The sequence below is a fragment of the Colias croceus genome, chromosome Z (genome assembly GCF_905220415.1).
Source record: "Colias croceus chromosome Z, ilColCroc2.1".
Classification (NCBI taxonomy): Eukaryota; Metazoa; Arthropoda; class Insecta; order Lepidoptera; family Pieridae; genus Colias; species Colias croceus.
Genome location: NC_059568.1, coordinates 13,555,302 through 13,579,219, shown reverse-complemented (window position 1 = coordinate 13,579,219; position 23,918 = coordinate 13,555,302). Strand labels below are relative to the sequence as shown.

Genomic DNA, 23,918 nt, shown 5'->3' with positions numbered 1-23,918 from the left:
TACTACTTATTTCATTTTTATGGGAAAGGATATAACATTATTTTCACTTATTATAATAATGGTGTATATGCTATCTTTGCACATGTGTATGTTTGGCACTTTTTTGAAAGGCGTTGTAAATTTAGAATTATTATGTACTTGTAATGCTTAGCAAACCTTTAAGTTAATTAAAACCATATTTTATTATGAACAATTATTATATATTTTTGTAGTTGAGAAAATCCCGTTGTGGAACTGACTTCAAAAATATTTTTTTTAAATATGAATCTCAATTTGAATAGGAAGCCTATACCTAGGCTTTTGGCATTTATGTCGAGCAATACTTCCCGTGTTGTTTATAAATAATGGGGTTGTCGACCTTAGAGGTCACCTGTAGATTCTAACTCATTGCATATTTATAAAAGTGCAGCGCCAGGGTCGCCGCGAATGCGTCACCTTAAAGACGTTGGTATTTCATTCGTCTGCGTTTACGTATAAATTTTACTAGTTCAGTAAAAAAAAAAAAAATATCTGCTATAAATAAAATGTAGAAAGCCGGCATCCGTGATTTAATAACGCTTCACCTTTAAACTTTGTAAAGGTCAAAGGCGACCGTCGCAATAAATCAATGGCACCGATGCCGATGGGCAATTGGGCTTCTGCGCTTTATGCAGCGACGCCGGGGGTGCATGATGCATCTCTTTCGCTCAGGGAGGCGGGCGGAGGGCCGCCGCCGTGGGCGGTTGGTGGCGGGCGGTCAGATCATATTATAATATTGCCTCACCTGCAGTCCCGGATGTGTTCGTTTATCGATACTAGGCAGTAGACATGCGCTGATAAAATACCGCAATGCAGATATCTGATGCAGCTGCGCTCTGAGCAAGGTTACAGGACAATGGAGTGGGTGTTGCTATCTAGAAATTTCCGCCGGGGTTGCATTGTTACCGTATTGATCTTGCACTCTGATTGAAATCAACCCCGCTCCCGTTGTTTGTTGACGCCATTATAATGCCTTTACATTAAGCTTTTATGAAGACGTTGTTCAATCTTGACCTTCGACACGTCTATTGTGATCTCCTTTGTTGTCATTCTATTCACTACTTCAGTAGTTCAACCTGTTGATCATACCACAGTACATACTTACATTCTTAATGGATTCAATTATATAGAGAACTTAATGCGATGAGTGCACCGATGAATATCACTGAAATTTTTGAACGAAACAATATCATATCATTATGTAGTTATTGCTTTGATTAATTCTTGGATTAATTCAATTGATAAGTATTTCAAAGCACTGAATAACGTTCGCAATTCGCACCAACCAAGTTTTCAAATGGTCAAAACTGTAATGTTAAAAAATAAATAAAAAGACAAAATTTAAATTAACCAGAAATCAATCTCAAAATCGGTTTATCGTATCAATCATCATATCGGTTCATCTAGTTGAAAATACTGAGGTAACAAACCATAAAAAAATACAGACGAAATGAGAACCTCCTCTTTTATAAGTAGGTTGAGGAAAACAGAAATCCCAATGATCTTGAAAAGCTTACAAAAACAAAACGAAAGTTAATTATAGAAATCGTAACACAATAACAAAGCTTAAAATAAAACCTTAATAAAACCATTAATGGATTTTAATGAACAAGTTTCGAATTACAATGCGAATAGATCAAAAAATCAACAAGATTTTCAGAATAAATTAAAAACTTTTTATTAAATTCATTGAAGTTCAAGAAGAATTATGGAAATGACATGTTCGTTCTTTTGTTAATTAAGATACATCAAAATTGTGAAATGTAATATTAAAAATTAAAAATACTTTAAAAATAAATCTCCCATCCCTTTATTATTAACAATGGCGAAACAGGATGATAGTCTTTTCCTTCTGGAGGTCCTTATCGATAAAATTGTTTTTGTTAAAAGCCCATGCTTTTCAGACAAAGACTTTAGGACTTGCGTTAATATCGAATGTAACGCTGTAGAGCCACTGGAAATATGTGACGACGATCCCAATGTTGGTATTGCAAAAAGTGGAGGTCCCTTTGTGAAGCCTTTTAATACTGGTAAATCATGTCTTTTTTCCCTAAAAGAGGGTGACATCAATGCTGCAATGAGCAAGTTTCCAGTAAAAGTTTCTGTGTATAAATCTCTGCCATGTGGCTGTTTACCTACAAAAATCATCATGGGCGAATGTACCATAGACATGACAAAAGAATTTGTTGAAGCAAGAAATAACTTTTTAGCCGATCCAACCAGTGTAAGCTATCAAGCACTGAAAGACTCGTTTAGATTTGTAGGACCGGATGGAGAAGAAACTGGTGAAATAGTAATGTTTTTAAGGATATCCTGTTTTGGAAAACTCATTATCACTACATTCCAAGGATCTGGTGGTCCTCCCAACTTAGGTGGAAAATCGAGAGGTAGTTCAGGCGTAGTAGATCGTTCATGTGCACCGAAGAAAGATTATCAAACAACAGATGATCCTTGTGTTTGCGGCGCTGCTCGAAGTCACGGAAGTGCAGGAGGAACAGGTGGACACACATGCTCGGGTGGCGGTGCCGTTTGTCCTCCGGGTATTATATTGTCTTAGCTTTACATTTTGTCATTTTGATGCTATAGATATTGACATTATGAACTCAACAAATTTTACAGCTCGAGATCCATACAATAGCATGCCTTGTGAAGATCCAGATGATCCTTGCTATTGCTCTGGGCCAAAACCTGCAGAAAAGCAAAAAATGCTATGCCGCAATACTGATCAATACTGCTTACATGTTCCAAAAGGTGAGATGTTTGTTCTTTAAGATTACCTGTTATGTGATAGAGACAGTATGTAGATTCTAGGTGTACTTTAATTTATTTCTTGATTAAATTAGTATGAAAAAATAAACATCCACGAAAGAACATAAGAAATAATTATGTATCCCTGAATTAGAAAAATATAGTATTTATAAGTTTAGAAGAACGAAATTTCTTGATGACCAGGTCGCAGTAAACAATTTGAGGAAATAGGCACAACTTTGGGTGGAAATGAACTTAAGATTAAAGTTCCCGCTAGCGCATCCATTATTAAGAAGATAAGTCAAACGCATTGTGCAATGCAAAGTCCGTATACGAAGAATTCGGATGGTGGTCCATGCGAACCGCCGTGTGGCAAGAACCAGATTAGCTTAGCGCTTCCAAGCGAAGATATTTGTTGTCATGGAGCAAGGCCTGCTGACACACAATTTACTTGCACCACAGAAGGATGCCTACAAGCAAGTAAGCACGGCCAACAAGCAGCTATGGCCCGCGGTGATAATAAACAAGAATTGCCTAACAAAGATGTGTTTGTTCTTAAAGTTGCTAAAACTGCTCTGCAAGGTGACAGAAAATGTAAACTAGAGTTGGAACTGGTAACGCCAAAAGCTGCGGATAAAAAACCACCAGTGACAAAGCAACACACGCGAATACAATCTGATCTTGATTGTGAATGCTGCGTAAGAAGACTAAAGAAGCAAAAGAACAAGAAGAAACGCTGAATTATCATAAACATCAGTTTGTTACAGAGTTTAATGTGTTAAACTGATTTCTGGAGCTACAATTTATATTTTTATTGGCACGTTCAATTTTTTACTAAATAGTTACTAACTTTTCATAATTTAATAATAACTATGAGTACCTAAACCAATAGTCTTCAATATTAATGCCTTATATCTATATTAAAATGTAGGTTCTTTAGTTTCACAAATATATTATGCACATTATACAGATTGCTGCCCGACGGGAAACAAAGTGGTTTTCCAAGTACCTACAGACTCGTGTGGAAATGGTCATAAACAGCGAGCTCACTTTAATTTCACATCAGACGGAGTTGGAGATTTAGCTAGAGATGAACCAGGGCAGCTAATGCCTACAACTGCTGAAAACTATCCTGGGGTTGTATACGACTTTCCAAAGCAAGTCATAAAAATTCGAATTGGAAAAGTGGTAGAAATGCCTGGAAGGAAGTCAAAATTGGAATATCAATTTGTGACCCCCGTAGAAACGCATCAAAAAATTGTACCCGTGAAAGATACTCGGACTGCCCAATGTGTACCCACTTGTCCTGATTGTTGTAGACGACATTAGCCGTTACACTATAAAATATTAACCTTTTTTATTTATATTTGTTTTCATTATGATGTTATGTTTGATTGTATAATAAACTCTGTGTCGTAAAATTTTTGTTCTTATTTGATAAATAAGACTTTTATTATAAGCCAAAAAGTAAAATTTCGTAAATTATCGTAGGTGTCCTGTCGAGCTTGCTGTTTTGCCAAGAACTGACTGAAGTACAAAAAAATAAGCCTAAAATGAAAACCAAGGAAGAACTTTATTTTATTGAATATATTAATCGAACACTGATGGAAAATAACTTCAATTTACCCACGTATGAAGTTGGAATTATAAATATTAATACTTTGAAAAAATGCGTTGACAATATGAGATTATTTTACGACAAGCGTTTTGCAGACTCAACATATTATGCAGATTTTATAAATTACAGTTTTACGCCATCTTCAAGCACTATTTACCCCGATTCCTCTATTAGTGGATTTCGAAATAATTCTTCGGAATCTAAGAGTATTTTCGGTGAAAAGGAAACAATCGTTTACATGACACTTTTTAACGATTTTTACCATCATAAAAGCTCAGGAACACAAGCTACAGCATCCGTCAATAAATGCTTTCAAGTTTATAGCAGTAATTCAATAGACTCACGTTCCGAGTACTGTTCTTCGTGTAACGCAACCACATCGCAACAAGGAAGCAGTAGATGCATAACAGATGAAGTTCATTATTCCGAAGTTTACTTTTTTGGTAGAAAAAAGGAACCAGCTGATAAGAAAGGGGTGGGAGGAAAATGTTCGAAAACAAAACTATGTAAAACAGGTCAACCACCTACATCAGCCAGTAAAAGTACGGACGCAAAAAATCGACCAAAACCCAAAACAAACACTCAGTCACAGACAAAAAGATCGAGAGGCGCTACGACATCGACGGGGACTACAAAATCAGTATCAATCAAAGATGATAAACCTGAAAAGCCCTGCCCTGCTGTAGCGGCTTCGAAAGGCGAAATGATGGCTACCGTGTCACACATAAAAATTGGCCCCAAAGAGCCTTGCCCAGTGCATGGGAAGGACCCATGTCAAGGACCCAAATGTATATTAGCAGCGTCTGGAGAAGACCAGGCACCAGTGAAAGTAACTACTGCTACCAATGCGCGAAGAGGAGTTTTCGAATTGGTTATTCGTAAAATTACTGGAGCACCATTAGCTAGGAACGAATTAATGTTAGAATGGACACCACCACCATGTCGTCCGCCTCCATGTCCCTCGCCTTGCCCTATACCGTGTGCCTTTCCTACACCATGTCGACCTTCAAAGTGCAAGCTAATCATTTGTAAGCCTTCCCCATGCAAGCCAAAATGTTGTAAGAAGAAACCTTGTGGCCAGCCTTGTTCCCCATGTAAGAAATGCTGTAAAACGAGTTGTTGTGGAAGGCCTTGCCCACCACCAAGCTGCCCAACTTGCTCAGGTTGTACGCCCTTCCCACCACCTCCATGCAGAAAGCCTTGTAGCCCTCCATGCTGTAAATCTCCATGCAGAAGTTCGCCATGCTTGCGTCCATGTCCAGTCGGTCGGAAGCGTCCTCGGAGGTGTAAAAGCCAACCAAAAATAAAGACACACAAAAAACGTACATCACCTTGTAGTAATCGCTCCAAAACATGTCCGGTGGTAAAATGCCGAAGTATGCCAGGATGCTGTGTGGTGCCAATGCCGTGCCCACCTAGAAAATGTTGCTCTGTTGCTCCTTGCAAGCCCGCCAAATGCTGCAGGAGTAATTGCTCCACTTGCTGTTAGATTTATATTACAGAAATGATAGAAAAAACAATATCAACAAAACGCAACTGTTAATTTCTGTACTCAATATAATCATACGACAATATTAAGATTTTTATTTCATTTTTTTTTCAGATTTCATGGCATAGCTCGACATGACATTCTCTTGAGACTCAATTTTTTTTATAGTCTTTAATGCACGTTAGAAACAATACTCATAATCAATTTGGTGTCTCTAACCTTCACTGGGGTACTTATTATAATTAAATCTACTATATTATAAAAATAAGTCGGGTTTTCCTTCCTGACGTTCTAACTCCAGAATGCACGAACCAATTTCCAGGGTTTTGCATTCGTTGGAAAGGTCTCGGGCTCTGTGAGGTTTATAGCAAAGTAAAGATGTCTCTGGTGGCGAAACGGAGTTCGCCCGGTTTGCTAGTATTATATACTTTTAGTATTATATACTTTTAGTATTATCATCAACGTTAATATACTGAGGCTATAGGGCGGAATATTCCAGAGGCTGTTTATATCGAGAATACTTGTGTTTATAATGATTTTCACGAATTCAACATTGAGATAAATAATTCCATTATGATAAATAATAATCTAGATATATCACAATGACATTATAATGATGGGTTTCTGCAATCAATCCTCATATACCTACACTTAAAAAAAAGCAATAAATCAAGCAAATGTTACCTGTAACTCTAACCCCAAAGCACGGGGATTAGTATGAAAATTACGTTAATTAGTCAACACATCTGTTGTACTTGTCCATAAAGTAAATGGATCAGTCCATTTACTTTATGGACAAGTAGGTTTGTCCTTCTGTGTCCTGCGAGTATTTTTTTTGTCTCTATCAGGAATCGAACCTAAGACTGCTCAGTACTACGATCACGCATTTAAGGTTTAAATACTATATCAAGAGGCGGATATCTACTGTATCTACTTGTCTATCTATACTAATATTATAAAGCTGAAGAGTTTGTTTGTTTGAACGCGCTAAACTCGGGAACTAATGGTCCGATTTGAAAAATTCTTTCGGTGTTTGATAGCTCCTATATCGAGGAAGGCTCTGTAGGAAGGCTATAAGGCTATATTATCAAGCTAAGGCCAACAGGAGCGGAGCAGTGCTAGTGAAACCGCGGGGTACAGCTAGTCTTAAAATAAAGAGAAGCAAAAACAAATTAGAATCAAAAGCTTTGCATAGTATTATAATTTATTTATTTATCTAATAATTTTTGAACTAATAGATATTATATTATCTGTGATTATATTAAATACATACTAATTATATACAAATCACACGAGGGTTTGTGCGAAGTTTACATGGACACAACATTCAACGGGGCGCGTCCAGATATTTTTTTATTTATCCATTTTAACCTGACATAACGAAAAATTTTATTTAGGCTATAATTAATTCTGTCGCAGTATCTGAGCCAACAAATCTGATCATGAGTAGCAAGCATTATACCTATAATAACTACTCAAATTTCAAAGCCATCGTTGACAAATAAAAAAAAACAAAGTTCCATTTGGCGATATGTCAAGATGAAAGAACGCAAGCGATCGTACAAAATTAATTAACAACAAGCATTTCAGGCATTCAAAATTTGATAGTCTTATGATGGGAACTAAGGGAACGCAGGTGACGGGTAAACCAAAGGCTGAGACGAAATCTGGACCGTGTCCTTGGCTTTGTAACTTGGTGCCATCGAATGTTCCTGGGCCCGGAGCCGCTCAAGCTGTACTGCATCCTAAAAAAGATGTGTTCGTACTTAAAGTAAGTGCCTTAACTTGTTCGTGATTGTCGTGGCCATCGCAATCCAACGTTTGTGTATTTCCATTAACTGAGTTTATACGTTAAAATATTCTTCATACAGCGCTCCAACATACACATTTCACATATTGCATAGCTTTGCATTTTCCTTTTGAGTTTACCTATTACCTAATTCTAGCCTCTCACCCGGGCCATGATTTGTGGTTACTGGTTAATGGAGATAATTATTATAACTCTAAGCAGCCTAACCACCTAAATCTAAATATAAATTTTATATATTGATTCTCAGAATCACTTATTCACTTAGGCAATCACTGTCCATTGTCTAAAGGCTTAACAAGAATTTATTAAATTATACGAACCAAGCCAACCGAAATTCTATTACGCTTTTAAACGTGAATTGCCATTTTTTTATATCAGTTCGAATACTAATTTATCAGCATTTAAAGGTGGCGAAAGTGGGACCGAATGGTGACCGTCGCGTGAAAATGGAGTTAGAACTGGTGACACCAAAGGGACCTGAGAAGAAGCCCCTCTGCCGCATCGACACGAGGGAAACACAGTGCGAGCCAGACCCTCCACCCTGCTGCTGTGTTAAACCTAAAAAGAAAAAGAAATAGGGCATAGACGGGCACCCCAGCTTATCTCAAAATAATTGCCGTAGTCATAACAAACAGCCAATTATATTAATGAATTATTTAATGGCGTGTATTTTTTCAATGTTTTTTACTCCTGCCTACGCATAAATAGGGATTTTCTTCATTATTTTCTTCGATATTTTTACTAATGATTTATAAACATAGGATTATTACCACCTACACAACTTGAACTCAATTAGCTTTTATCAAAATAATACGAAATAGTAACTATGGAAACTTTTATTGACTGAATATCAGTAATTTTCCATGCCCAAAAATATATTTGTAACTAGACGACCCGGCGAACTTCATGTCACCTTCATAATATTATATGAAATATGAAGAGAAAATATATTTTTCGCTGCTTGTTATTTATTTTTCCTTCCATATAAGTCAGTATATAAGATATAAGTCAGTATATTATAATTTCATGAGCATAATTGGCCAGACATCTTACTCCTAATGATCAATTATAATGTTTATCACTACATAGTATAAAACAAAGTCGCTTTCTCTGTCCCTATGTCCTTAAACTTAACCTTTAAAACTACGCAACGGATTTGAATGCGTTTTTTTTAAATAGATAGAGTGATTCAAGAGGAAGGTTTTAGTATATAATTTATTAGGTTTTAGACAAAGCGGGCGAAGGCGCGGACGGTAAGCTAGTTTTTCTATAAATATTATCTAAAAGCAAATATGAGATACAACCGTTGCCTACATCACCTTTACAAAAAAATCAATTTTGCCATCCGTCTGTATCAAAATGAGCAGAATCAGTTTAGAATGATAGACTGATCGTTGAGAATGGGCGGAAAATGCTTTAAATTCATAATTTATATTACCCATATCCAAGTGGTGGAGAGAAAACCAATGAATCAAAAACCATTAAAAACTGTTCAGCCGTTTTCAAGTGGTATAGCTGACATGACTTACTTGGTTATATAATATAAATAAGTAACGGTAAAGGAGGACAGAAATTTATTCCATATCTTAATTTCCACCATGATATTCGTAGTAAATTAGTCCCCTACTTGGGTAGTTTTTCTCAATACATTCTAAACATGTGTGATGCGAGACAATTTATACATAAGACACTTATTTAAAGACGGCCCGCTCGACGTTTGTATTATTACCACAACCCATACACGTTTTCTCGATTTGTAAGCTTTTGGTCCAAATATAAGATGAGAGCGGGAGGCTGGCGTTTAAAATATTACCATCTATGTAAAAAAAATCGCCAAATGAAAACATTCGCTTTAGCTTAGCGCAAATCTCGAGAATGGCCGAATCGATTTCGTTAATTCTTTTTTTATTAAGCTATTGCATAGCTTCTATCTCGGGCCTTGAGCGCGGGGACCGAATCGAGAAATTCCGTATCGATAAAACCTCACGCTCCCCACTCCGACGGGCGGAGGTGTGGCTTGAAGGCATAGCATGCAATAGCTTTACCGCGGCAGTCCCCGAGTGCCACACGTTTTTTTTTTGTTTTCCTTGAGGTACGTGAACACTTTGTCAACGTAAACATGTACCACGGGCGAAGTCAGGGTGGATCGCTAGTTACCTATCGAAATATACACGAAATATAAATCCTTCCGGCATACAATAGAACCTCTTTCAACAGCACGCGCCACGGACTAATCAATCGTGTCAATCTTCTGGCAAACATATTGCCATTGTACACTCGCTAAATTTATTCTAAAAATCGAAATTTCAAGTTAATGAATTCTTTATAATTTACTACAATGGGAAAATCTGGAGGTGGGCCTACAACGCGCAAACCATACGAAGAAATTGGTGCAATATTTAATGGCAATGAGGTATGTATAAAGTGAAGTTTTTATTCTTGCTGTTATAATAATTAAATGGGAGAAGACTGGTTATTAAAGATCCCGTGAGGCTTGAGACATGCGATTTTGAGTCTCGTAAAGACGACGTTATAACTAGTATATACGTCATATATAATATTGAGCAACTAAAACTAATGTATTTGTGATCTAAACTCCTCTCTCGTTATATTACATTTTCAATATTTATTTGACTAGCTGTGCCCCGCGGTTGAAAAAAAAAAAATTGCTTCGCTCCTGTTGGTCTTAGCGTGATGATATAATATAGCCTATAGCCTTCCTCGATAAATGGGTTATCTAACACAGAAATAATTTTTCAAATCGGACCAGTAGTTCTCGAGTTCGCTGTTATCTCGTGCCTTAGCCCATACCCCACCGGATATCAGATCAGTGTAAATGAATCCCTAGGCTATGTCTAGAGTACTGGAGAACGACAGATTCATTTAGACATCCTAAGCTTTAATGATTTACTTCTATTGTAAACTAGAGGACACAGACTTCTTCCTTTTTACGAAAAAGTAATATTTTCGCAACAATTTTTGTTCTGCTGATATCAGTCGTATGTAATATGTTATAAAATATAAAGCTTATAGTGGAAATAATTGAAATTAGAATACTCTTCAGCGTTATAAAAGTTTCCTACCTATGTATGATTAGTTATGTGCTTATCTTATCTTATCTTATCTTAATAATATATATAAATCTCGTGTCACAATGTTTGTCCTCAATGGAGTCCTAAACCACTTAACCGATTATAATAAAATTCGCACACCATGTGCAGTTCGATCCAACTTGAGAGATAGGATAGTTTAAATCTCAAATCGTTTTAGAGAAAGCGGGCGAAGCCGCGGGCGGTAAGCTAGTAATATTATATTCGAAGCTTGTCATTCCATGACAAAGAATGGATTTGAGAAAATTTCAATTTTTTTTATTTATAGCTTTCAATCGCATAACCTCACTCAAAGATATGTAGGTATGTATTATTGCAAACCAGGCATCTACCTAGTAAAATCAAACACTAGAAAATATTGTACTTTTTATACATCATACATTTAGAAATTTTAAACGCGATTTATTTATTACTTTGCAGCGAACGTCTCCCCGTGTGTCTCTCCGTAACCACTCGAACAGTGTGAAGCGTCGGGATAATAATGAATTAATCGCCTTTAAATACCGTTTAAATCTTTAATTTCTAAAATAAACATAAATTACTACTTGCTATCCGCTACGCGTAGGTGCATGAATGCATCCTGACTAATGCTTTTTCCGTTAGAGTCTGCTATAATGTTGTCTGTAATGCAATTAGTTTCTCGATGTCCTCGGGGCTCTTCAGCCCTTGAAAATCACTTTACACTGCAATATGAGTCAATTGCAAAAGCGTGGGCGTTTACAAAGTAAGCTTTGAGCGCTAATAAGAGCTTTATTAGATGGTTAATTCCTAAAGGCCAAATAACAATTTTTGGCATAGCAATTGTTGTGGGTGTCTTTATTTAAGGGCATTTTTCCATTTTAAATCTAATACCTATAAATTTAAGGTTAAAATTCGTGTACCCAAGAGCACATCGAAACCACCAAAGCTGACGGCATCTCAATTGAAATTGCAAAACCAGTGTACGTGCGAAGACGATGCGTCTGTTTGTTCGGAGACGTGTGGTCTCCCGGGGGAGGGGGGCGCTGGGGGCAATAGGCTTAATTTCCAGGTAACTTGAGACTGTATTGTCCAATACTGCCAGACGCGACTCTAATTAGAAATTATTAATTAATACTAGTGTATTATTTATTAATTATTCATAGACGCACACAGTGAGGAGAAGTTTTTATTTTTATTTAGCAAATTGCCCTTATGTACAGTAGCTTTTATTCCTTGTTTATCATGTAATCTTCTTCTGGAAGTTCCAAAAGCTATCCTTTAATTCTTTCAAAGACATTTTCGTTACTTTCATGAAATCAGAATTAATAGAAAAATGGCACATGTAGGTGTAAGGGCGGCCGTACACGGACCGCTCGAGCAGTTAACGGCTGAGCGACGTACACGGACGGCTCGAGCGGTCGGTCGTTGACGGCTCGAGCCGTCGGTTCTTGACTGCTCGAGCCGTCGCTACCAACCGCTCGAGCCGTTGATTTTTTGACTAGTCGCGTCATTGATTTTCAGGGGGAGAGGAAGCCGTCGACGGCTCTAGCGCAGTCAACGGCTCGAGCAGTCAGTGTATGCCTCACGACCGCTCGCGAGCCGTCAACGGCACGATGGAATTTCGTCATGCAGTTGACGGCTTGAAGCGGTCGCGACGGCTCGAGCCGTCACGTGTACGGCGGTGAATGAATGCCTATAGTTCACCGCGCGGTCGCGGCTTCAAGCGGTCGGTCTCAACTGCTTGAAGCGGTCCGTGTACGGCCGCCCTAAAGCCCAATAAAATAATTAGCAGAACTGAAAAACGTAGACTAAAATAAATAAGCTTTTGATATAATATTTATTTATTTATTTAGAGAACCCTAAAAATATTTGTCAGGTAAAAAACAAACAACCTTTTCCAAGAAGATATTCTTAGCTTTAACAAGACGAAAGTGATTCGTTGTTATTTTTAATTCCATGAATGGATTATTTAATCGATAATTTAGAAGCTCGGTACAATGTTCATGGTCCATTGAATATTTATCCAATTAAGGAAAGTAATATTGCTTGTACTTTTATACACAAGCGTTGTTTATAATTTTAAAATATAGCTTTTCACGTAGGTACTAGGTAGATAGTATCTAATAATTATTGGCTTATAATGCTATCATAATAGCTACTACTAGCTGAGGTTTTATTTAGAAATATAAGATTATTATTATTATATCACTATATCTGTATAATGAAAATAAATACATAAACTAATGAACCGTGATTTGGCCTGATATTTCCAAAAGCATGTGGGAAGATCATTTCGACGTAAGTAACCATTCATAGCAGTTTCATTCATCTATTTTTAAATTGTGTAGGTCTATTGAGTCGGGAGTAATTTCGGAATAACTTATTTACTTACTGTGCTATACATTCTACATGATACTAGAAGATCCATGTTTCGAAGACATAAATGTCATCTTCTTTTCTATATGGGTAGGTAGCTACCTATTTTATATGTTCATATGAACATATAAAATTCTCGTGAGTCGTGTCACAATGTTAGTTACCATACTCCTCCGTAACGACTGGACCGATTCTCATGAAATGCTAGGTGCCTAATGCCTAATAATTGTTAGGTCTGAGAATCGGGTAACATCTTTTTTTCATGCCCTTTATGCCATTTATGATTAATAAGAGTAAGGCAGAACAACGTTTGTCGGGACAGCTAGTAACAAAATAAATATTTCCCTAGATTCCCGATGACATATGCGAAGCAATGACCAACAGGACCGCTCTGAACTCCGAAGTGGTGTACAGTAAAGCGGAGGCCCATGGGAACCTCTGCAACGTATGCAATGTGACGCCTCAAGACGCCCCCAAAGGCGTGCAAGCGCAAAAAGTTCTACACCCAGATAAAGATGTATTTATTCTGAAGATTGGCAAACAAACTGATGAGCCGAATCGTACGGGGAATATTGAGGTACTTGGAATTTAGTATTGGTAAGCCTGTCTATCTCCGCGTGTAGAGTATTAAAAACATACCTACCTACAGGCAAATGGGCGAGGGCCAATCTGGCCAGGGCTACCGCAAGCGACACGAAGTTTTGAAGTCGGTTGTTTTAGTGAATTTTTCAACACGAATCAAACGAGCCCAAACTCGATAAAGTTGAGTCAATATATTACTGAGTTCCTATAGCCACCTTCCGTTCCCATCGTCAAATCAGTTCTATGTCATGATAATATTGCATCGATATCCAATCGACATACGTATACATAATTTCAGCTCAATCGGTTACCGGGAAGTTAATCAAAGTTACTTGCTAGATTTCAATTAAGTCATCGAGAACAAACAAAAATGCTCATAAAATAAAAACTAGCGGACCTATCCGAACAAAATTTTTATGGGATCACCGATCAATTCGACACCATTCCGCATCAAACAAAAAAAGAATCACGTAAATCAGTTCAGAAACCTCGGAGTAATCGGTGTACATACATAAAAATATATACCGACCGAATTGATAACATCCTTTTTTTTGAAGTCGGTTAAAGAGATCAGTTAAGTAGGTAATAAATTAATTTACTAGTGAGGTAACAATGATACAATATGTATGTTTCGTCCGAAATAAAAACAATTCCAGATATTTTTACACATACATAAGCAACCCTAGTCCGCACTCTTTCAATACGTATAACCACATACTTATCTAATATATAAAAATCAATGCCACTTTTCGTTGTAATTCCATAACTCGAGAACGGCTGAACCGATTTCGATAATTCTTTTTTTATTATATTCCTTGAAGTACGAGGATGGTTCTTATGTAGAGAAAACGTGAATATGTACCACGGGCGAAGCCGGGGCGGACCGCTAGTTATATTATCTTATTATGAACCGTTGTCCTTTGTCCGTTGTCCTTAAATAATATATTCATTCGCTCATATTCTCGTGAAGGTTACATAAATTACTTTTAAGATGGAAAATTTCAGCCACCTACATTAAGTTAAAATTTTCCACCTTTAATTAATGTATTTTACAAGTAACTTTTTATTTAACCTTTCTAAGTAATCTAATTGAACAGAATCTTTAAATAGAGTAAGTATCCTACGCTTTTTCTCATATAACGGGTGGGTAGTCAACACAAATACCTACTGTCATCCATTAGAGATATTTTTGTCGAAGTTATTTCCGATTTGATTTTCTTTTCAAATGCGTATATCAATTTCAATAGATAACCATTACGACCTGATTAAATAAAAGAAACAGATATTTGCTTTTATATATTACTTGTCATCATCATATTGTGAGGATCTTCTAGACAGGATCCTCGGTGGTAAATGGTAAAACTAGAGGAATGTTATGACGATTCAAAAGTGTTTCTAGAAGAAGTCTAATTGAATTAAAAAAAAACGTTTCAGTTTGAGTTTGACCAGACGTAAAATTACAAAACGCAGGTAGAGCTGGTCACACCCCGGGCACCAGCTAAAGCCCAGCCAGCGACGCACTCCTGCAAGCAGATCCAATGTGAGGATCAAGATCTGGCCTGCTGCGCGCCATGTAGGACCTGTCGGGGCGTGGTGCCGAAGAAACGAAAGGGCAGGCGCCCGCCCAAATGTTGCTTCTAGTATTTGTTACTTAAAATGCAATAAAAAGCGAAATTTTGTTTTATCGCTTGTTTTATTCAATGCGAGAAATGGGTTTAATATTACAAAATAGAAATAACAATTTATGTTCATGAGTGTAAATTAACTATTTACCCATTAGCTTTGATATTTTCTTTTTAATTTTTTTTATTAATAAAACAAAATAAATTATTATAAACTAGCTTTCCACCCGCGGCTTCGCCCGCGCAGTCAAGGAAAAACCCGCATAGTTCCCTTTCCCGTGGGATTTCCGGGATAAAACCTATCCTATGTCCCGGGGTAAAAAGGAGCCTATGTCCTTTCTCGGGTATCAAAATATCTCCATGCCAAATTTCATGCAAATTGGTCCAGTATTTAAGGCGTGATTGAGTAACAGACAGACAGATAGAGTTACTTTCGCATTTATAATATTAAATTAGTATGGATTACTTGAAATGCAGTCTTTAAGTTTATCCAAACTAGGTACATATTACTCTGTACCAAATTTCATGCAGATCCGATCAAATATTTTTACGTGAAAAATAAACATTTTTCGATTATTATTACACACTTTCGGTTTTATTCGGTAGGATAATATTATAACAAGATAATCTTTTAGGAAAATCTTCTAACAATATCATATTAGCTTCGTTAAAGGGAGAAAATTATTGTAATGAAATATGTACTATATTTTATACATTATATTCTTAACTAACAAAATATATAAATCACACAAAATTCCTGCCAAACCAGGCGTCTCAAAGGTCGCATATTTTCATTCCTTAAACAAACAACGTATGAACTTAATTCCCAGAATAAATTACATGGCTCAGTGAGAACAAATTTAAAGAGACAACGAATAACAACAGGTTATGTACCTATCTAATATATCATGTACAGTCATGTTAGAACTCCAAACATCGCTTGCCTTCCGACCGCGGCTTCGCCCGCATATAATATGATAGGTACACCGTGTTTCCGTGATTTTCGTGAGACTTCCGCATTCCGGGATAAACTCTATCCTATGTTCTTTATCAATATATATACTTATCTCTGTACCAAATTTCATCTCCAATCCATTGAGTGGTTGAGGCGTGAAGAAGAGACGGACAGTTATTAGTTAGAATTTGGTTAGGATTGCTTAGATGATAAACTAGGGCCGGTTTTAGTACTTGCTAATAATATCCCTGTACTTTTTGACCTGTATTTTCATACATTGTCATTTTAACTGATAGATAAATTGAACATAAAATAACTATATATTAGAAGCTGTGAAATTTGCTGAAAGTATTTAAAGGTAATGGAAAATACCCAAGCATATTTTGTATTACACACCCTGTCCTATCGCGTAATGATAATAATATAACAAAAAAATCAATTATATTCACAATCAATGAGGTATTTTCTTTAAAAAAATATTCTTACATCGAACGTAAATTAAAAGTTCGGGGTCTAATATTTAAGTACCTACACAAAAATATTTCATTATCTATTTATGGTCATTGTTATAGATAAGTTATCTATCATCATTGCAATATTATGAATGCCGCGCCGCCTTGGTACAGCGGTTGATGCTTAGATCATTAAGTTGACGTGTGAGCGTATCACCGAGGGGTACTGGGTTCGATTCCTGGTGGACAAGAAGAAAAAAATAATTCTCGGTCTGGTAAGACACAGAAGGCTGATAACCTACTTGTCCGTAAAGAATATCCATCAGTGAAATAGATGTATAATGCATCTACCCCTTATCCCACCAGGGGACATGGGATTTCAAACTGTGATGCTTATCATCTAACTTTTTTTTTTTGTTATACTTATAGTAATAACACAATTGTACAATAGCTTGCCAAAGAAAGCTCATCAATTACTATTTTTAAAAATAAATTAAAGACATCAAAAATGCATTTTAATTGTCCGGATTTGACATTTTAATATTATCGTGTAATATTTTATTCGACGGATAAGTTTTACCCAGGGATTGAAAAATCGGGCCTAAATAAGGGCCGTACCGAATAACGCCATCTTCCGAAATTTACTATAAATATTACAAATGTAACATTTCAGTGTAACCAGCGCTCCTGCCATCTACAGAGCATTCGAGTAACTGAAATCAGCACTGAAATTCAGCTCGTAGACTGGTGACTTTAAAGTAAATTAGTTCTTTACAAGCATCACAAGATGGCGAGACATAAAAGCTACACACTACACAGCACAAGCTACTTCATAAAATAAGGAAACATAATTTATTCGTACTATTTACTAGGTATAATAATTATACTACTATACTCGTACAGTCATCTATAATATAAATTTCAAACGCTTGGAAATTGGAATGCGAAGTAACTCGCTCACTAAGTTATCTTTTGTCACGAACACAAATTTGAACCGTCTGAAAAGGGGAATGGTTTGATCTTAGATTACAAAATAAAGTAGGTTTGATAATAAAACTGTCGTTATATTATATAGGGGGCGCGAGGCTAGTTAGTCTATACCACGTATAATACAATACCCTTATAATACCTACTATAAAATAATCTGAACTAATAAAAAGTTAAAAGTAGCTGAAGAGATATTTCATCTGTTTGAACTAGATACGTAGGTTTTATATAGCCTTCCGCCCGCGGCTTCACCCGCTTTGTCTAAAACCTAATAAATTATATACTAAAACCCTCCTCTTGAATAACTATCTATTAAAAAAACTGCACTTATAAAATACTTATAAAATTCCAGACGTTTTTTTTTTTTCAGATAGATGAATTCTTATAACTCTATATATATATGTGTACAGTGTACAAGCAACCCGCCCATCTTTGCCACCAGAACGTGAACTATCATAAGATCATAAGACTATGTTTTCATAGACAAATCACAAAATGCTCACATTAGGGAAGCGGTATATGCCGGCTGCGCGAAGCTAGAGAAGAAAAAATGGATTTTCAGGAAAATTTTAGCAAAAATTAACGTAATTTTGTTGTTTAAGTATTTTTTACGTGATCAGTGTATGCAAAACTAAACCAAAAGTAACCAAAGGTATACAAAACCTAACCCACTTCCAGATGACCTAGAAACTTAAAATTTTGTAATCAACTAGGAAATTGAGTGTGTACAAAAGAAAAAAATCAGAAAACAGTGAATTTATCTGAATTTTTTTTCAATAGCATTAAATTTATAAGAAAGTAAAAATTAGCGCCTGTTGAATTCATATGAGCAAAATAGTATATTGTTAGCCTCGGGTGGAAAGGAATCAATTCCTGAGGTAGATGTGGATACATAGATAGATAAATCGTTTATTTGCAAAACTGTTACCATACAAAAGTTTTTTAATAATATTTTTTTTTGTTAAATAATACCTATTCTTCATTTTGACGTGTGTAAGATTAATGAATATATAATAAGTATTATTAAATCAAGTGTATTATTATAATTATATTACGTAGTATATATTAATTAATTGCATATGTTTGTTGATATTTATTATTTCTAAAAAAAAATTCATTAAAAAAAAATTTGTTTTAACGCGGTTTTTGTGTTTTTTTTTTTGCTTTGTGAAAATAATAATTCTATTATTCAAATTAAAATAAGTCTTATTTTGGAATAAACGTTGTTCTATAAGGGAATATAGACAGAACTTGGCACACATTTAGATCTCAATTCTTTTTTCGGCACTTAAGTCGAGGATTTAACTTGGCTCCCATTTTTACATTTATGTTTTTGATGGGATTATATTATCTCTGGTAAAAAGCCTCAGTACAAACTGTAAACCGATAATGCTGATCGTGCAAAGCAGCGTTTCCCAACCTGGGGGTCCGCAGACAAATCAAGAAAATTACAAAAGTCTTACGTGGCCTTACTGACCAGACTATTGTGATGGCTAGACTTAGTATTTTTCAGTTTTAAGATGGAATAGTCTGTCAAGTGATTGGCGGCTTAGCTATTACATACAAAAACACTGCAAGGAATCAATCAATTTTAATAATAATATAGGTTGACTTTTGCAAATAATATAAAGTGAAAAAACTAAAACCCAACTACGACAATAACCGGCGCTGAAAAAGTATAAAACAAGATTTCAGAATACTGAACTGAACAAAGTTGCTAATGTAGTTGGAAGTAAATGGACACAGTAGACTCTACCAAGATGCCTTCGTTGTAAATTGACAATAATGTCATACAATACTATTCTGAAGTATGCAATATTCCACTATGTAAAGATAAATTTTCATGTTTGGAAAGGCGTAGTCACACGTTACATAATATACCTATCTACCGCAGCACTTCAACAACGTGTGACTACGCCTTTCCAAACATGAAAATTTATCTTTACATAGTGGAATATTGCATACTTCAGAATAGTATTGTATGACATTATTGTCAATTTACAACGAAGGCATCTTGGTAGAGTCTACTGTGTCCATTTACTTCCAACTACATTAGCAACTTTGTTCAGTTCAGTATTCTGAAATCTTGTTTTATACTTTTTCAGCGCCGGTTATTGTCGTAGTTGGGTTTTAGTTTTTTCACTTTATATTATTTGTACTATTTTGGTGTTAAAGTGTATTTGGGGGCATAATATCAACAAAAGTTAAACTGATGAACTAATAAAGAAGCTATGGACGAAAAGATGTGAATTATATGCAATCAGCCCATGAATACAGGTAAAGTCACGAGCAAATGCTAGTAATATATATATATTCAAAATGTACAAGGAAAGCGCTTTCAAATGATACTAAACACGGGATATTTATCTTAACTTTATTTTTTTACTTTGTATGTTTTGTCCGATAGAGGACGCCACATTAGATTTTGTGAAACCCCATATAGCCTATAACCAGCGGACAATTAAGACGCTTCTAATGATATGTCATTTGTCAAATTCTGATAAGTAGTTTAGACGTTACGAGGGAACAGATGAACATACATACATACATACATACATACATACATACATACATACATACATACATAGCCTGTCAAAATCATAACCCTCCTTTTGCTTTGCCGTAGTCGGGTAATAAGGTTTTTTGGGGGTCTGCGGATCATAATAAGGTGGCGCTAGAGGTCAGCGGATCATGGTAAAGTGGCGCCGCCTTTGGAAAAGGTTGGGAAAGGCTGGTGTAAAGTATGTTTAGATCAGCAGTATTATAGCTAAGTGACGCCTATGATCGTGTTCACATTCCTGCTGAGTTCATGTTGTCAATCACGCTCAAAACAAATATTTCTATCTAAATTGTAACAGAATACGAAGATCAATTATTAAGATGAGATGATATTTATAAGACTAGTGATAATAATCATTGGAATCCGTTAATTATCAGGACTTTTATAGAAAAATATGTACTATCTAAATATATGTAACATACTTAGAGTAACATGAGTCGTAAGCGCTCCGCGGTTTAACCCGTGTAGCTCCGCTGCTGTTGGTCTTAGCGTGATGATACAATATAGCCTATAGCTTTCCTCAATAAATGGGCTATCTAACACCGAAAGAATTTTTCAAATCGGACCAGTAGTTCCTGAGATTAACGCGTTCAAACAAACAAACTCTTCAGCTTTATAATATTAGTATAGATGCTTTGACACCATGTTTATTTTAAGATTTTGAATGGAATTTGGTGTGAAGCAACATCTTACAGCACAGATAGAGAAATATTGTAAAAAAATAAAATATTATATCATATTAAAAAATATCTTTAAAAATACCTACTCAAGAGTGAGTTAGTTTAAACTATGTGAGTTAACCTACTCGTATGTGAGTTTAAATCTTTAAAACTTCGTAACTGATTTTGCTAATCTGTCACTAAGTATGTATTGTTTTTGTTTAATAAAAAATCTTACAAAAATAAATGGACACCAAGTAAAAATGTATATTAAGCATGACTTGCTGAATGTATTTAACAAATCATGCTGATATATATCTGACGAATAACGATAGATATTATATTATCTCCAGACACGCGTTGCATAACAAAATAATGATGTAATAAATATGTATATTGTGTCCAAAAATTCAATGTTTATATTATCTTTTTCTGTCTATGATTATTATCTATGTTTTGACGATTCAAAAGCGCTTCTAAACGAAGTCTATAGCTGTATAAATATTTGTTTGACTTCGTAGTGTACTGAGTGTGTCTTTTATCTACGTAAGTATGCCTACATTTTCTTCTTTGCAGATATAATATGCAGTGGTTTTCTTAAACTTTGTTTGAATACTTTTGAGAGAGTTTATGCGTAGCAAGCGACTCTTTCTTGTTTTTTTTTTTTGATACATTTTATGTTTAAAAGACAACGATTGATGATTACTCAGTGATTTTATAAAAATTTTAAAAAATACTTTTAAAACTAAAGTAACGACGTTGAAATACAAATTTTTATGGAAATCAAAAACTATGAATGGCAAATCACAATGATATCGTCCCAACACAATGGATCAAGACCAGGCGGTCATGCAGGAAATAACTAATTAATACTTTTAATTTATCTGCTCATGTTCTTAATATCACTATTGCTGGAACGATGAAGGAAAACATCGTGAGGAAATCGACACGTCAGCGACATCAAAGGTTCGGCGAAATGTGACATTCGCCAACCTGCACTTGGCTAGCGAAATGGATTATGGCCTGTACCCTCATACGAGGCCCGTGGATCTTATATGGACTTATAGTGTCAGTCACTATAACAACGACAACAGGCCAAGGTCAATCAAACCTCAAAATGGTGCTCCTAATCCATTCCGCGGAGCTAGATTTGGCGGTCTACCCGAGAACTCTCATCCTTATTGTCGTTATTGCAAAACCCCTGGTCATATAACAATCGGTGAAACTTACCCAATTCCACAAATCAAAGAAATTATTGATTAATTGGGGCAAAGTAAATATTTTTTACTCTTGATTTGTGCTCTGGTTTCCATCAGATTCTCATGTCTCCTTTAGATGCTCAGAAAACTGCATATTCCGTCTCTCAAGGACATTTTCAATTCAATCGAATTCCTTTCGGGCTGAAAAACCCCAGCTACCTTACAAAGGCTAATGAATAACTGCCTTGATGGATTACAAGGCAGCCGTTGTTCGATCGACCTCAATGATATCGTCACCTACTCTTACGACTTAACATCACATTTCAATAACCTCCAAGCTGTATTCGACAGACTCAGGTCCTTTAATCCAGACAAAACTAAATCAAAAAATAAAGCAATCAATCAATCAAAAATTAGTTAATGTGTCTAGTTTAACATGCTACAGCCAGGACAATTGAATAATCTTTGTTTAAGAATTCCATTAGTGTCTTCTGATAGTTTTAATTTGTATAAAATTATAACTTAACCTACTTACTCCTCATGCTAATGACCCAACTGTGTCTAGTTTCATTTTGCCAAGTTTTAAATATACATATTATAGCATTGACTAACGACAGATTGGAATATTGTAATTTAGAATCGATGAATAGTTGTAAAATCATAGATTATAATAAGTATTTGTGTAACGTAATGAGTGTTTTCTCGACAGCCGCGAATCCTAGTTGTGAAAGCGAAATACCTACTCTTTAACAAGATAAATAAATTGCCAAAACAGATTTTCTTCATGGTACTGTAGATATATGGAAATCATTAAATTACAATCATTGGTTATTTGTACAATCACATAATAGCAAACTACTAATAGAATGCCCTAATTCCCATGCTATCGAGGAATTGGAATCTTAACCATCGCTAGAAATTGTATAGCTCATTCCAAGAATATTTAGTTGTTACCCAAATCCGTGATCTATTCAGTAAACAATACTCAACATCAGATAAACCCAGATTTAAGTATCTATTATAGTTATTATATATGACAGTTGTTGTAGCATAAAAATATAATTTTGCAATCGTCGCAACAACAATTCTACTATTTTTTATGACATTATTTACAAACACCATCGCATCGTGAGGCGTCACTTTAGGGTCGAGGAATTATGATTGCTAGCTAGTTGAGCAACTGTGGCTTGATTGCTAGCTCCTGCGCAAAACTGATGGATGCCAGAGTGGCTGGGCTTTTAGCACGATGCCAAGGCATGCCACTGAAGACCGCGGAATGACGCAGCACACCGCAGGATGCCACTGCACAAACTTCCGTGCCATGCAATGCCGTGCCGGCAGTGAGCGCCGGCCCTCATTGTACTACGGCATGAATCCATATTGGCATTGCGACATGGCGTCTCGCAAGTATTTAGAAAACTTAGAAACCATCTGTGTTAAGATAAAGCAACATTCACAGTGTGAAGGTGTCATGTATCAATTAAGTCGCAAGCACTCCGAGCTACAACATTACAATAGATTGTTGCTAGATCAGCGTCTAGACGGGCACGCGCGCAGACGGCGCGGCCATAACAATTGATAACAACGGTGTAGGTTACGCCGGTAATCAGTTGTTTGGTACACTTGATAGTAACTTTGCCGAACAGTACGAGAGAGATATCGAATGAATTAAAGTAAATCAGCGACACATGGCTAGTTTATGGAAAAATCCATGAAAAATCAAACTTCCACTGTAGAAGCGGAATTTAATCAGTTATGCAAAATCATCATAA

At 35.9% G+C, this 23,918-nt stretch overlaps 3 protein-coding genes across 5 annotated transcripts; all 3 read left to right on the top strand.

The window, feature by feature from the left end:
• The first annotated feature begins 1,794 nt into the window (after positions 1-1,794).
• LOC123705443 lies at positions 1,795-5,958 on the top strand. Of its 3 annotated transcripts, XM_045654205.1 has the most exons (4): positions 1,795-2,558; positions 2,638-2,769; positions 4,258-4,396; positions 4,514-5,958. In XM_045654205.1, the coding sequence occupies exons 1-4, from the start codon at positions 1,841-1,843 to the stop codon at positions 5,871-5,873; spliced, it is 2,349 nt and encodes a 782-aa protein (XP_045510161.1). In that variant the 5' UTR covers positions 1,795-1,840; the 3' UTR covers positions 5,874-5,958. The 3 variants fall into 3 exon arrangements, with proteins under 3 accessions (XP_045510161.1, XP_045510160.1, XP_045510163.1); XM_045654204.1 differs by having other exon boundaries at positions 4,258-5,958; XM_045654207.1 differs by lacking the exons at positions 4,258-4,396; positions 4,514-5,958 and adding an exon at positions 2,971-3,569.
• A 1,453-nt stretch (positions 5,959-7,411) lies between these two features.
• On the top strand, positions 7,412-8,343 carry LOC123705460. The gene is made up of 2 exons (XM_045654238.1): positions 7,412-7,644; positions 8,091-8,343. Exons 1-2 carry the CDS (start codon positions 7,486-7,488, stop codon positions 8,259-8,261), a joined length of 330 nt encoding a protein of 109 aa, XP_045510194.1. The 5' UTR covers positions 7,412-7,485; the 3' UTR covers positions 8,262-8,343.
• Positions 8,344-9,941: 1,598 nt separating this feature from the next.
• LOC123705457 lies at positions 9,942-15,399 on the top strand. The gene is made up of 4 exons (XM_045654235.1): positions 9,942-10,096; positions 11,659-11,823; positions 13,480-13,707; positions 15,183-15,399. The coding sequence occupies exons 1-4, from the start codon at positions 10,022-10,024 to the stop codon at positions 15,351-15,353; spliced, it is 639 nt and encodes a 212-aa protein (XP_045510191.1). The 5' UTR covers positions 9,942-10,021; the 3' UTR covers positions 15,354-15,399.
• The last annotated feature ends 8,519 nt before the right edge of the window (positions 15,400-23,918 follow it).

Excerpts from the sequence above, each read along its gene's own strand:
- LOC123705457 (XM_045654235.1), top strand. The coding sequence starts at position 10,022 with ATGGGAAAATCTGGAGGTGGGCCTACAACGCGCAAACCATACGAAGAA. Across the intron at positions 10,097-11,658 it reads CAATATTTAATGGCAATGAG|GTTAAAATTCGTGTACCCAA; the intron begins GTATGTATAAAG and ends TATAAATTTAAG. Across the intron at positions 11,824-13,479 it reads GCAATAGGCTTAATTTCCAG|ATTCCCGATGACATATGCGA; the intron begins GTAACTTGAGAC and ends ATATTTCCCTAG.
- LOC123705460 (XM_045654238.1), top strand. The coding sequence starts at position 7,486 with ATGATGGGAACTAAGGGAACGCAGGTGACGGGTAAACCAAAGGCTGAG. Across the intron at positions 7,645-8,090 it reads AAGATGTGTTCGTACTTAAA|GTGGCGAAAGTGGGACCGAA; the intron begins GTAAGTGCCTTA and ends CAGCATTTAAAG.
- LOC123705443 (XM_045654204.1), top strand. The coding sequence starts at position 1,841 with ATGGCGAAACAGGATGATAGTCTTTTCCTTCTGGAGGTCCTTATCGAT. Across the intron at positions 2,559-2,637 it reads CGGTGCCGTTTGTCCTCCGG|CTCGAGATCCATACAATAGC; the intron begins GTATTATATTGT and ends CAAATTTTACAG. Across the intron at positions 2,770-4,257 it reads CTGCTTACATGTTCCAAAAG|GTGTCCTGTCGAGCTTGCTG; the intron begins GTGAGATGTTTG and ends AAATTATCGTAG.